The 14519-nt window shown below is 42.9% G+C and overlaps 1 protein-coding gene across 11 annotated transcripts in view; it reads right to left on the reverse strand.

Annotated features, from left to right (window-relative positions):
* Window positions 1-14519, reverse strand: part of mllt10 (MLLT10 histone lysine methyltransferase DOT1L cofactor) — a 280530-nt gene that overhangs the window by 151320 nt on the left and 114691 nt on the right. For all 11 annotated transcript variants that reach the window (XM_085987805.1, XM_085987795.1, XM_085987802.1 and 8 more), the window contains 2 exons: window positions 12283-12378; window positions 11053-11317 (listed from right to left, as the gene is read on the reverse strand). In XM_085987805.1, the coding sequence (XP_085843931.1) occupies window positions 11053-11317; window positions 12283-12378 (361 nt within the window). The remainder of the gene's footprint in view (window positions 1-11052; window positions 11318-12282; window positions 12379-14519) is intronic.

The following is a 14519-nucleotide window of genomic DNA, read 5'->3' on the forward strand; positions in this document are numbered from 1 at the left end:
TGGCTCAGCTGCACAGGGGGAAGGAGGAAAAAGAGTGGAAGAGTAATAGTGGTAGGGGATTCAATAGTTACAGGAGCAGACAGGCGTTTCTGTGGCAGTAGACGTGACTACAGGATGGTATGTTGCCTCTCTGGTGCCAGGGTCAAGGATGTCACTGAGCGGCTGTAGGGCACTCTTGAGGGGGGAGCGTGAACACCAGAGATCGTTCTCCATATCGGTACCAAAGACATAGGCAGAAAGAGGGATGAGGAGTTTAAGGAGCTAGGAGAGAGATTAAAAAGCAAGACGTCAAAGATAGTCATCCCTGGATTACTTCCAGTGCCACATGCTAGTGCGTACAGGAATAGGAGGATAGAACAGATGAATGCGTGGCTGGAGAGATGGTGCAGGAGGGAGGGATTTAGATTCCGGAGGCATTGGGACTGTTTCTGGGGATGGTGGGACATGTACAAGCCGGACAGGTTACAGCTCAACAGAGCCGGGACCAATATTCTCACGGGGAGGTTTGTTAGTGCTCTTGGGGAGGGTTTAAACTAGCTTGGCAGGGGAATGGGCACCAGCATATTAGGAGCAGAAAAGAGGAATAAGGTGCATAAAAGAGTGAGTCTGTTGGATAGTGCTAGAGGCAGTAGTGGTACCATATTAGATAAGAGCAGACCAAGAAAGACTACGAAAAATTCAAAAATGGGTTTAGAATGCATGTACGTAAATGCACAAAGTGTGGTGAATAAGGTTGGTGAGCTACAAGCACAATTAGCCGTGGGGCAATATGATGTGGCAATAACGGAAGCGTGGCTTAAAAACTGTGAGGACTGGGCACTTAATATTCAAGGGTGCAAGGTGTTCAGAAAAGATAGGGAAGGGAAAAAGGGAGGTGGGGTGGCAGTGCTGATTAAGGAAGACAGTGTAGTGTTAGAAAGGGAGGATGTTCTTGAGGGGACAAGGACGGAATCCATTTGGTTAGAGTTGAGGAACAAAAAGGGTATGATGATGCTATTGGGGGTATTCTGAAGGCCTCCAAATAGTGAGAGGGAGATAGAGGAGCAAATCTGCAAGGAAATCGCAGAGATATGCAAGAGCTATAGAGTAGTGATATTGGGGGACTTTAATTACCCAAATATCGATTGGGATAATGCTAGGGTAAAGGGAAAGGAGGGAGGAATTTCTGAAATGTGTTCAGGAGAATTTCCTTGACCAACGTGTTCTTCGCCCAACCAGGAAGGAGACATTGCTGGATCTGGTGCTGGGGAATGAGGTGGGCCAGGTCGACCAAGTGTCTGTGGGAGAACACTTGGGTACGAATGATCATAAGAACATAAGAAATAGGAGCAGGAGTAGGCCAATCGGCCCCTCGAGCCTGCTCCGCCATTCAATAAGGTCATGGCTGATCTGATCCTAACCGCCAATCTACTATCACTGAACCATCTCCTGAATCTAACAGAATTAGACACACGAAATAGGAGCAGGATCAGGCTACACGGCCCCTGGGCCCGCTCCGCTACCCACAGGGCCATGACCGATCCGAACCTAGACTCATGTCCAAATTCCTGCCCGCTCCCCATAACCCTTTACTTCTAGGAAACTGTCTATTTCTGTTTTAAATTTATGTAATGATGTAGCTTCTACAGCTTTTTGGGGCAGCATATTCCATGGACCTACCACCCTCTGAGTGAAGTAGTTCCTCCTCATCTCAGTTTTGAAAGAGCAGCCCCTTATTCGAAGACTATGCCCCCTAGTTCTAGTTTCACCCATCATCGGGAATATCCTCCCCGCATCCACCCGATCCAACCCCTTCACAATCTTATATGTTTCAATAAGATCGCCTCTCATTCTTCTGAACTCCAATGAGTAGAGTCCCAATCTACTCAACCTCTCCTCATACGTCCATCCCCTCATCCCCGGGATTAACCGAGTGAACCTTCTTTGTGCTGACTCGAGAGCAAGTATGTCTTTTCTTAAGTATGGACACCAAAACTGTATGCAGTATTCCAGGTGCGGTCTCACCAATACCTTGTACAACTGAAGCAATACCTCCCTATTTTTATATTCTATCCCCCTAGCAATGAAAGCCAACATTCCATTGGCCTTCTTAATCACTTGCTGCACCTGCATACTAACTTTTTGAGTTTCAGGCACCAGGACCCCCAGATCCCTTTGTACTTCAATGAGATCACCTCTCATTCTTCTAAACTCCAGAGAGTATAGGCCCAATCTACTCATGGGTCAGCTTCCAAATGTACATTGGCAACACTCAGCTCTACCTCGCCACGATTTCACCCAACCCAAGCACAAGACCATGCTGTCATAGTGCCTGTCTCACTTTAACCATCAATAAGCCATACTTTCCTCCAAATGAATATCAGTAAGACCAAAGCCATTGTTTTCAGGCTCCACCATGAACTCTGCTCCCCTCCCTGACTGCTCAGTCAGGATGAAGCAAATTGTGGGAACTTGAGTGCCCCATTTAACCCAAAACGGAGTTTTACATACCATATACAAACCATCACCAAAACCACTTACTTCCACCTTTCTGACACGGTCTGTCTCCACTCCTACATTACCCCCATTGCTGCTAAAACTCAACCACACTTTTCAGACTTGGGCCCTATTCAGTTGTAGCACTCTCACCTCTGAGTCAGAAAGTTGTGGCTTCAAGTCCCACTCCAGAAACTTGAGCACAAAATTTAGGCTGACACTCCAGTGCAGTACTGAGGGAGTGCGGCACTGTCGGATGAAATGTTAAACCGAGGTCCCGTCTTGCCCTCCCAGGTGGATGTAAAAGATCTCATGGCAGTGTCCCAGCGAACATTTATCCCTCATCCAACATCAAAAAAACAGATTATCTGGTCATTAACCAGATGTTTGTGGGACCGTGCTGTGCACAAATTGGCTGCCACATTTCCTACAGTACAACAGTGACTACACATCATATGCACTTCATTGTCTGTAAAGCGCTTTGGAACTTCCTGAAGTTGCGAAAGGCACTATATAAATGCAAATCTTCCTTTTTTAAAAAAAATTTGCCGGTCTCCCAAACTCCAACTTGTCCAAAACTCCACAAACGTATCCTGTCCCCCTTCCCTCTCTCCTTCCTTCTTGGGGGGGGGGGGGGGGGGGGGGGAGAAAGGAAGGAGAGAGAGAGAGAGAGAGAGAGAGAGAGACCGCTCCTCCGGTCGATGTGTTGCGGGCCGACCCCTGATGAGCGCCCGATCAGCTGAGCCGGAGCCCCCACACGCAGCGTAGCGCCTCAGGCCCGGCTGTCAGGCCGCGACTTACCTCAGCTGAGCTCCCGCTTCGGGAGAGAGAGAGGGAGAAAGAGAGAGAGGGAAGGAGGGAGAAAGAGAGGGAAGGAGGGAGAGAGAGAGGGAAGGAGGGAGAGAGAGAGGGAGGAAGGAAGGAAGGAAGGAAGGAAGGAAGGGAGGGAGGGAGGGAGGGAGGGAGGGAGGGAGGGAGGGAGGGAGGGAGGGAGAGAGAGAGAGAGAGAGAGAGAGAGAGAGAGAGAGAGAGAGAGAGAGAGAGAGGAGAGAGAAAAGGAGAGAGAGAGAGAGAGGGGAGGGAGGGAAGGACTTAGAGGCAGGCCGCGGTGACCGTGCGCGGCCTAGTGCTTCAGGCCCGGTCGGACTCTCGGGCCGCGACTCACCTCAGCTGAGCTCCCGCTTCAGGAGGGGGGGGGGGGGGGGGGGGGGGGGGAGGGGGGAAAGGAGAGAGAGAGAAATTCCTGTATCAATACCAATGATTCAACAATTTCCTCACCTCCATTACCATTTTTTTTAGCTTCAGGCCCAGCCGGTCTTCAATGGCCGCCACTCACCTCAGCTCAGCTCAGCTCCCGCTCGGCAGTTTGAAGGATTAGGCCCCGCCGACAAATGTCATGAAATGCCCCCAGTGTCCCCGTAGGATTGGTCAACCATCACGTCACTCAACGCTAATGAGCAGTAGGATTGGTCAACCGTTAATGAGCGGAGTTTGTCTGTTTTTTGAACGGTTTTTGTATACTGTCCGAACAATTTTTGTCTGACCAAAAAGTAAATACGCCTATCACACTCCCCTAATCATAACCTTTCTTTTGATATAACATATGTATAGGTACGCTCTATAACTTTTGAGTGAAGCCCGGACATACACACAGACAGACAGAGACAGAGACAACATTCCTCACATCAGTAGTTTTTACATCCCCAGCATCGAAGCTTTGACCACGCTCGATCAGCTCCGATGGACGGGTCACGTTGTCTGCATGCCCGATACGAGACTCCCAAAACAAGCGCTCTACTCGGAGCTCCGGCACGGCAAGAGAGCCCCAGGTGGGCAGAGGAAATGCTTCAAGGACACTCTCAAAGCTTCCTTGAAAAAGTGCAACATCCCCACTGACACCTGGGAATCCCTGGCCCAAGGCCGCACAAAGCGGAGGAGAAGCATCTGGGAAGGCGCCGAACACCTCGAGTCTCTTCACCAGGAGCAAGCGGAAGCCAAGCGCAAGGAGCACACGTCAACCCAAGCACCTCACCCACCCCTTCAACCACCGTATGCCCCACCTGTGACAGAGACTGCAGGTCCCGCATTGGACTCATAAGTCACCTGAGAACTAATTTTTAATGTGGAAGCAAGTCATCCTCGGTTCCGAGGGACGGCCTAAGAAGAGAAGAGTTTTTAAAGCAACATTTAATAAATGGTAGCTTAGCTCAGTCGATAGCGCTATCGCCTAATCAGAAAGTTGTATGGTCAAGCCCCACTACAGATTTGAACACAAGACTACCACTTCAGTACAGTGCTGAGTGCTGTATTGTTGGAGGTACTGTCTTTGGACGAGATGTTAAACCAAAGCCCTGTCTGCTTACTTCAAGTGGATATGAATGATCCTATGGCACTATTGGAGGAATAGGGAGTTGTTCTGGTGTCTAGCCCAACAATTCTCCCTCAACCAACGCGACCAAAAAAACGATTATCTGGACATTTATGTGCCATTTGTGGGACCTTGCTATGCATAACTTGGCTATTGTGTTTGCCTACATAAAAACAATGATTGCACTTCAAAATTAATAATTTTTTCTAAAATGCTTTGGGTTGCCTTGAGGATGTAATAAAGTACAATATAAATAAATGCAATTCTTTCAATGTGAGAATGAGGAAAGAATACAAATTAAGACCAAATTACTGGCGCGTTGATGCTGCAGTAAACACTTATCACAAACATTCCCAAACTATTTCAGTATGAACACATATGTGTGGGTATATTGATCCTACCTATACCCCGATTGACTAATAGTTAGTTATATACCACCAATAGCACCAGAGCTCAGTAGAGGGTAATGTTTAAACGCAAGGCTCATTAAAAATGTGCTTACTTAACAAATAAATCCAGATTTAAAGGAATACAGTCCACTGCTCTTAATTCAAAGTGGCTTAATTGAAATTATTTGATGGTTCACATTTTAGCATTAATTTCACAGTTTGTGGTGTTATTTACAATGCTTAATTTGAATTATTGGATAACTCAATTTTTACCAAGTTAATTATCAGCAATGGATTGTACTTGAGCACATAAATCTAGGCTGACACTCCAGTGCAGTGCTGAGGGAGTGCTGTACTGTCGGAGGTGCCGTCTTTTGGATGAGACGCTAAACCGAGGCCCCGTCTGCTCTCTCAGGTGGACGTAAAAGATCCCATGGGTAGGATTGATTGGGGAATGTCACTCAAAGGGTTGACGGTGGATAGGCAATGGCAAACATTCAAAGACCGCATGGATGAACTACAGAAGTTGTTCATCCCAGTTTGGGATGAGAATAAAACAAAAAGGGTGACTCAACTGCAGCTAACAAGGGAAATTAGGGATAGCATAAGATCCAAGTAGAGGGCATATAAATTGGCCAGAAAAAGCAGTAACCCTGAGGATTGGGAGCAGTTTAGGATTCAACAAAGGAGGACAAAGGGATTAATTAAGAAGGGGAAAATAGAATATGAAAGTAAGCTAGCAGGGAACATAAAAACTGACTAAGAGCTTTTATAGATATGTGAAGAGAAAAAGATTAGTGAAATCAAGTGTAGGTCCCTTGCAGTCAGAAGCAGGGGAAGTTATAATGGGGAACAAAGAAATGGCAGACCAATTAAATGCATATTTTGGTTCTGTCTTCACAAAGGAGGACACAAATAACCTCCCAGAGATGTTGGAGAACATAGGGTCTGATGAGAGGGAGGAACTGGAAGAAATCAGTATTTGTAGAGAAATGGGGTTAGGGAAATTGATGGGATTGAAGGCCGATAAATCCCCAGGGCCTGATAATCTACATCCTAGGGTACTTAAGGAAGTGGCCCTAGAAATAGTAGATGCATTGCTGATCATCTTCCAAAATTCGCTGGAATCTGGAACTGTACCCATGGATTGGAGGGTAGCTAATGTTACCCCACTATTCAAAAAGGGTGGTAGAGAGAAAGCAGGGAATTACAGACCGGTAAGCCTGACATCGGTAGTGGGGAAAATGCTAGAGTCCATTATAAAGGATGTAATAGCAGAGCACTTGGAAAACAGTGACAGGATCGGACAAAATCAACATGGATTTACAAAAGGTAAATCGTGCTTGACTAATCTACTGGAATTTTTTTGAGGATGTAACTGAGAAAATAGATAAGGGAGAACCAGTAGATGTGGTGTATTTGGACTTTCAAAAGGCTTTCAATAAGGTCCCGCATAAGAGATTAGCGTGTAAAGCTAAGGCACATGGGATTGGGGGCAAGGTATTGACTTGGATAGAGAGCTGGTTGGCGGTCAGAAAGCAGAGAGTAGGAATTAACGGGTCTTTTTCCGAGTGGCAGGCAGTGACTAGTGGGGTACCGCAGGGATCGGTCCTTGGACCCCAGCTATTCACAATATACATTAATGATCTAGATAAGGGAACTAGATGTAATATCTCCAAGTTTGCAGACGACACAAAGCTGGGTGGGCATGCGTGCATGCTGCGAGGAGGATAGAGAGAAACTCCAGGATGATTTGGACAGGTTGGGTGATTGGGCAGAAGCGTGGCAGATGCAATATAACGTGGATAAATGCGAGGTTATCCACTTTGGTGTCAAAAACAGAAAGGCAGACTATTATCTGAATGGCAATAGATTGGGAGAAGGGGAAGTGCACCGAGACCTGGGTGTCCTTGTGCACCAGTCGCTGAAGGTAAGCATGCAGGTGCAGCAGGCGGTGAAGGCGGCAAATGGTATGTTGGCCTTCATAGCGAAAGAGTTTGAGTACAGGAGCAAGGATGTCCTGCTGCAGTTGTACAGGGCCTTGGTGAGACCACACCTTGAGTACTGTGTGCAGTTTTGGTCGCCTTATCTGAGGAAGGATGTTCTTGCCATGGAAGGAGTTCAGCGAAGATTCACAAGGCTGATCCCTGGGATGGCAGGAATGACGTATGAGGAGAGATTGGGTCGATTGGGCTTATACTCGCTGGAGTTTAGAAGAATGAGAGGGGATCTCATCGAAACTTATAAAATTCTGACAGGTCTGGACAAACTAGATGCAGGTAGAATGTTCCCGATGGTCGGAGAGTTCAGAACCAGGGGTCATAGTCTAAGGATACGGGGTAAGCCATTTAGGACAGAGATGAGGAAGAATTTCTTCACCCAGAGTGGTGAACCTGTGGAATTCTCTACCACAGAAGGCGGTTGAGGCCAAGTCTTTAAATATATTCAAGAAGGAGTTAGATATATTTCTTAGAGCTAAAGGTATCAAGGGATATGGGGAGAAGGCAGGTACGGGGTACTGAGTTTGGATGATCAGCCATGATCTCATCGAATGACGGAACAGGCTCGAGGGGCCGAATGGCCTACTCCTGCTCCTATCTTCTATGTTTCTATGTTTCTATGTTACTATTTCAAAGAAGAACAGGGGAGTTACCCCTGGTGTCCTGGCCGATATTTGTCCCTCAATCAACATAACAAAAACAGATTATCTGGTCATTATCACATTGCTGTTTGTGGGAGCTTGCTGTGTGCAAATTGGCTGCCGCGTTGTCCACATTACAACAGTGACTGCACTCCTAAAGTACTTCATTGGCTGTAAAGCGCTTTGAGGCGTCTGGTGGTGGTGAAACATAGAAACTAGGAGCAGGAGTAGGCCATTCGGCCCTTCGAGCCTGCTCCGCCATTCAACGAGATCATGGCTGATCATCCAAACCCTAGCACCCGGTCTCTACACCGACAGCCATCCCACCCAAGCCCTTTCCCCGTAACCCCACATATTTAATCCCCCCTAACACGAAGGGCCAATTTTTATCATGGCCAATCAACCTAACCCGCACATCTTTGGACTGTGGGAGGAAACCGGAGCACCCGGAGAAAACCCACGCAAACACGGGGAGAATGTGCAAACTCCACACAGACAGTCACCCGAGGCTATATAAGTGCAAGTCTTTCTTTCTTTTTGATACCCATCACCATTTAAACATCTGTTGTCTAACTATTTATAAAGTAATAGTTTGGCATTGTTCGCATGCCATCTTTAAATTAACTTCTCCCCAAACACAGCATGTAAAAAATCTCAAATGATTCAGTGCCACAAAGTAGGGCTCCCATTATATTCCCTTGCTCAGTCTGCTAACAATCCCTAGAATATTAGCAAACATGTAGGGCATACACAATTTTCGGAGACACAGCCTCATATTTAAAAAGTTTTCAAGTATTAAAACACTGCACATAACATTTTTGTTCAAATTTGGAGATTACAATGCTAACAGGCAGTGCAAAGGTTCAAATTATTGGCACCATTTATCCTGAAAAATGGATGTAGAAGAGAGTACAGATTGTGAAGCAAGAAACAAAATTAAAATTTTAGATAGAAACTTAGTGGCTCTTGAAGTTTATCATGCTTAGTAACATAACGGGCCGGATATTCCGATGCCTACGTGTGTGTACGCGCTGTGTACACACCTGAAGGGACATCGGAAATGCCGGTTTCAGACATGTGAAGCGCATGCGCTGAAAACCGGCATTTCCGATCTGTCAAGAAGGCTCTTGACAGATCGGACACCTGCCCTAGAGAAGGGCCTCTGCGGGCGGATAGTTCTGCTTTCTGGAGCACCTCCGCCCGCAGAAAACCCTTAGAAATCTTACGCCTGGTAAAGGCCTGCTTTTACCAGCATAAGATTTGAAAAAAGTAAAAAAAATGTTTGTTTTTTTAATTCACTCATTTATCATTTAAAAATACTTTTAAAAAAGTTTATGTTTAGCCCCGTAAAAAACATTAATTATTTTTTTCAAAAAATTAAAATTTTGTATAAAATATTTAACTTATTGTAATTTCAACTAATTTTAAAAATGTGATTTAAAAAAAAAATTTCAGTTGATGTTTAAAAGTGTTTTTGGGGTGTTCGCCATTCATATATTTGACAGGTCTGTCCGTCAAGTGTGAAGGAAGGTTCCCTTCTTTGATTGGCTCCCCATGGCCCATGTGATCCCAGGGACACTTGCGAACTGCATGCGCCTCTGGGCTATGTAGACCCTACACATTTCGAGTTGGAGAGGCCCAGGAGCGGAAGTGTCCGGACCTCGGGAGCCCTCAGGTAAGTGCGTAGATTTTTTCCAGATCGGAGGCCTCTGCACGCAGGAAGCCTCCAATCAGAAACTACGGCCAAACATTTTTAGAACAAAAAATAATTTTAAATAACCAACTGGAGGTTTTTGTTTTACAAATAGATTTTATTTGAGCATACAATATTTATTTCAATATCCCTTTCCAACCAAGCAATGAGTAAGATCTAGCATGCAAGAATGGGAGCCCTATTCAATATTGATCAGGCAGCCTTATAGTCTGTTTAATCCACCAAAAGTTAGAATTGCTGTGGAAACTTAAGTTATTCAAATGTCAATTCTTTAATTTTTGATGCATTCTTTTTGGCTTCAGAAAGTTGCATTACAAGTGCACAACCATACTGGTCAGAAATCTGTGAATGCAGCCATTACCAATAGTGTCTTTTTTCCTCTCTTTATACCTTTCTCTCTCCGACACACATCCAAAACCCAACATAATTTGCCGCTGAAATTCCCAAGGATATTTGGACTTCTCATGCTTGTTCTGATTTGCTTTACAAAGAATCATGAAGCTGTTTTTGGTCTTGCTTAATTAGCACTCAGTTAAACAAAACAGGAAGTGATCTTTATAGTAACTCCACATTTAGGGACCTTTGAAAATTTGTTGTGAATACAATCAGTGTTGTCAATTGTCTTATTTACAAAATTGCACCCAAACCATTATACTTCAATGCTTTGACAACATGTATCTTGTGTGAATTTAATTTATCTCACATTGCTCCAAACATTACAATCATCTGTGCCACACCTGTAACTAACCAGTATTTCAGCTTTGTGTTTATATAACTCAAAATTCTCACTCCAGACACAACCCAAGTTTGGGAACACAAAAAATATCACTGCCTTTTTCACAGATCATGGGGACATATGAAATTAATATTTTACACCAATTATGATTTATTTAAACTCTAGTGACAACACTGCATAAACCCTGTCCCCTGTCCTTTTATATTGTCAGACATTTACGGTTCAAGCTGTAATACAGTCTACTTATGATAATTCAAGTTATTTTTTACTAAAAAATTGAATTATCCAATAATTTGAATTAAGTAACAAACATAGGAAAGTGTGAATATAATCCTAATTTTTTTTTTTTTTTAATTCAGATAATTTGAATTATTCAATGAATTGAGAAAACTGTTTAGTCACATAAGCTTTATGATTGGTTTCAAGTATTTGTGCCAATTTTTAATTATTTTATCATTAAATCATGCATTCTGGATCTACAACATTCTTTATAATTATTTTAAGTGCATGATGCCCCATCCTAAATCAGCGGTTTTCAATTTTTTTTCTAGCAAACTACAATTGATGAGTGTGATAAATCTGTTAGTCAATACCGGAAAACTAGCAAATATTTACATACTTTCACTTTATGCTTTCAAACATGCATTTAATAACCAGTCAGAACAAACAACATATTGCAAATTGTCAATGTGTTGAAATAAAGAGAGATGACTGTTACTCTAAGCATACCTTGTGGAAAAGGGCTCGCTGATGCTGTTGTAACAGATAGACAAGCTGAATTCTTTCCAATGCCTGATTTCCTTCCCCTCTGACTGGTGCCATGCCCTCCAGATTTCTTCTCTTTGACCTCCAAGCTTTTAACCTCAGCAACTTCATTGCCACTTGAAGGGTGAGTAGATACTTCCTGGAAATTTGCATTTGTAAATCGAGCAGTAGTTTCTTCCAACCTCTTCAAGGAGCCTGACATAAAGCCACTGCTAGTGCTTGTATAAGTCTAAACAGTTATGATTAGGAAAGGAAAGTACAGAGAACAAAAATATATTAGCTAATAAGAACAATATTTAGAGAACCACCAGTAGTTTGATGCCCCATAATATTGCATGCATAACAATCATGCAAACAACGAATGCATTCATCTCCACCAACTGTAGTAATGTTAGCAATTAGGATTTTAACAGCTACACTATAAAATATACTGTACATACATGCTTACAATAGATTCAACACTGACTTTATATTGCGAGATATTCGAATCCTTCTAACTCACTTGAGATGCACCCAATTGTATAGGCATTCCTATAGGTTTTAAAACTGCTTCTGTGTATTTACAAAATTGATATGCTTATATGTTATAATTATGGTCACTGTAATTGGAATACATGTGAACTGCCTAGTTATTTTAAATTTGAAATATCTCTGTTTTGGCATGCATTAGTAAAAGATATCGCAAACAATGATGCTGAATTATAGTTCCTCACCCCTCATTGGTGCTTGAAATGAGTTTTGTTCTTTCAGTTACCCACTTGTTACCAGAGGAAGATTTCAACACCAGAACCAAACTATGACACCCAATGAGCCTAGTATTTGATGAAAGGAAGTTACTTGTGGAGTCTGCTTAGGATCTGATGAAGTCACCTGAAGTAGTACAAGGTACCACAGTCCTCTCTGTGCACGTTTACAAATTAGACCAAGTGTCCACCTAGTTACTTTTACCCTTCAGTTTATAAAAGCAAGGAAGATGACATGTCTAACTTACTACTTCTACCACATTCAGAGGATCAAGTTCATGACAAACAGTTCAATTTATATGAAGGTTTTAAATCCTGATGACAAAATATTTTCAAGGCTTACTATTAAAAGTGAGACACAGCAGCAAAACCCGATTTATATTTGGAATTTCATACCATCATTAACCCAATATACTGATCTATTTGCATTTTAAAACACATTACCACTTACCTTTTCAGTTGTCACAGTGAGAGGTGGAACTGTAGATGGCAAATCCAAAGATTTTTTGATTTTTTGTTGTCTGTATTTGTCTCTGTCCTTCTGTTTCTGTAACAAAGAATTCATGAACCATACATGAACAGTCTTGAAGCATTCTTTTGTAAAACACTTACATTTCACATTGAAAGTATGAAAATTCACCATGTACAACTATATGAACTGTGTATTCAAAACTCTGCTGCCTGTATCCTACCCTACACCAAGTTGCACTTGTTCATCACCCCATCTTGCTAACCTACATTGGTTCCCCATCCCAACGCAGTTAGAATATAAAATTCTCACTCTTTTGTTTAAATCCTTCAATGGCCTTGGACTACTCGCCCTCCCCCCTACCCCCCCAATCTCTATAACCTCCTCTAACCCTACCGATCCCCCCCACCCCCCTGAACTTTCCATTCATCGGACTCCAGTTTCCTGTGCATCACCTTTTCCTTTGTCCCCCCATTGGCGGTCATGCCAACTAAACCCCACTCTCTGGAATTTTCTCCCTAAAAGACTCTGCCTCTTTGCCTCCTCTCCTCCTTTCCCTCCTCAAAGCCCATTTGTTCGCCTTTGACTCGGCATGTTAATTCTCACGTCTCTGTGATGTACCTTGGGACATTTTTCTATGTTAAAGGTGTCATATAAATGCAAGTTATTGTTAATCAAAGACAAGTGTATGGATTATCATTCACACTGTACTCCAAGTAAGACAAACCAAGCTGCTAACAGTGTAATCAAAACATTAGCATGTCAAAATATTTTGTCCCCTTCAAAGACATACTGTGGCAGTAAACCAAACATCGCTTTGGGCATTATGACTTTTAATGAAGGTGTAATCACATTATGAGTGTGTTTAAAACAGCTATGTGGAAGTAAACCAAAAAACATAAACGACAAACATTCCATTTTTGTTACAATTACTTGCAACTCATGAGGTAGACCGAAGAATGTAACAGAGCTGCATGCAAATTTAATTTAAAAATTGATTTTTTTTTTACATGCAAATATTTGGAGGGCTTTATTTTAAATAAAGCTAATAGAAACTCAATACAAATTGATAACATTTGAAAATGATACCAAACTCAGAGGGACAGTGAAGGAAAGACATTTATATAGCACCTTTCACAACCTCAGGACATCCCAAAGGGCTTTACAGCAAGTGAAGTGTAGTCACTGTTGTAAGTAGGAAACGGGGCAGCCAAGTTGCACATAGCAAGCTCCCACAAACAGCAACAAGATAATAACCTGATTTTTTTTTTTTTTTTTTTATAAATGGTGGTTGATTGAGGGATAAATATTGGCCAGGGGAGAACTCCCCTGCTCATCTTCAAAATAGTGCCGCAGGATCTTTTACGTCCATATGAGAACACAGACAGGGCTTCGGTTTAACTTCTCATCTGAAAGACGGCACCTCCAACAATGCAGCATTCCCTCTGTCCTGCATTTAAGTGTAGCCTAGATTTTGTGCTCAAGTCTCTGGAGTGGGACTTGACCCCACAATCTTCTGAGTCAGAGGCAAGAGTGGTACCAATTGAGCCACGGCTGTCACCAGTGAAAGGAAAAGAAGCAGCCTAGAAATTACAGAATGAGCTAAACAATATGCGAGTGGGATGAACAATGGCTGAAGAAATTTAATTCAGACAAATGTCAAGTATGCACATAGGAAGGAAAATGGGAGACATATATACTCCTTGAATGGTGTTGAAATAATGGTGAGGTTTAAAAGGGACCGAAGAGCTCTAGTAGACTAAACGTTCAACTAGTCCAACCAATGCAAAGCAGCAATTCACAAAGCTAGCTGAATGTTGAAGTCCATAGCCAAAACAGTAAAAGTTATGGTCAAAATATACAATGCTCTGGTCAAACCATACCTCAAGAACTGTGCCCAGTTCTAGTTGCAAAGAAATAAAGAGGACATTCAAGCACTGGACGCAGTACAGAGAAGAGCCATGAGGCTGATTCCTGTAAGTAGGGGTCTGATCTGAGATTGCAGAGACTTAGGTTTTTCAGCCTGGAAAGGGGACATCTTATTAGGAGGCATATAAGTAAACGGTATGGAAACAAAAACCAGAATATTACTTAAAAATAAACAAACAGTGAAAGGAGGACAAGGGGACCTAGGTCCAAACTAGCAAAATGTAACTAAGACCAATATCAAGACGTTCTTTCACAGAGAGTGATTAACATTTAGTATTGATTTCCAGGCA

Source organism: Somniosus microcephalus, chromosome 5, assembly GCF_052327205.1.
Source record: "Somniosus microcephalus isolate GS21.2 chromosome 5, FLI_Smic_1.0, whole genome shotgun sequence".
Classification (NCBI taxonomy): domain Eukaryota; kingdom Metazoa; phylum Chordata; class Chondrichthyes; order Squaliformes; family Somniosidae; genus Somniosus; species Somniosus microcephalus.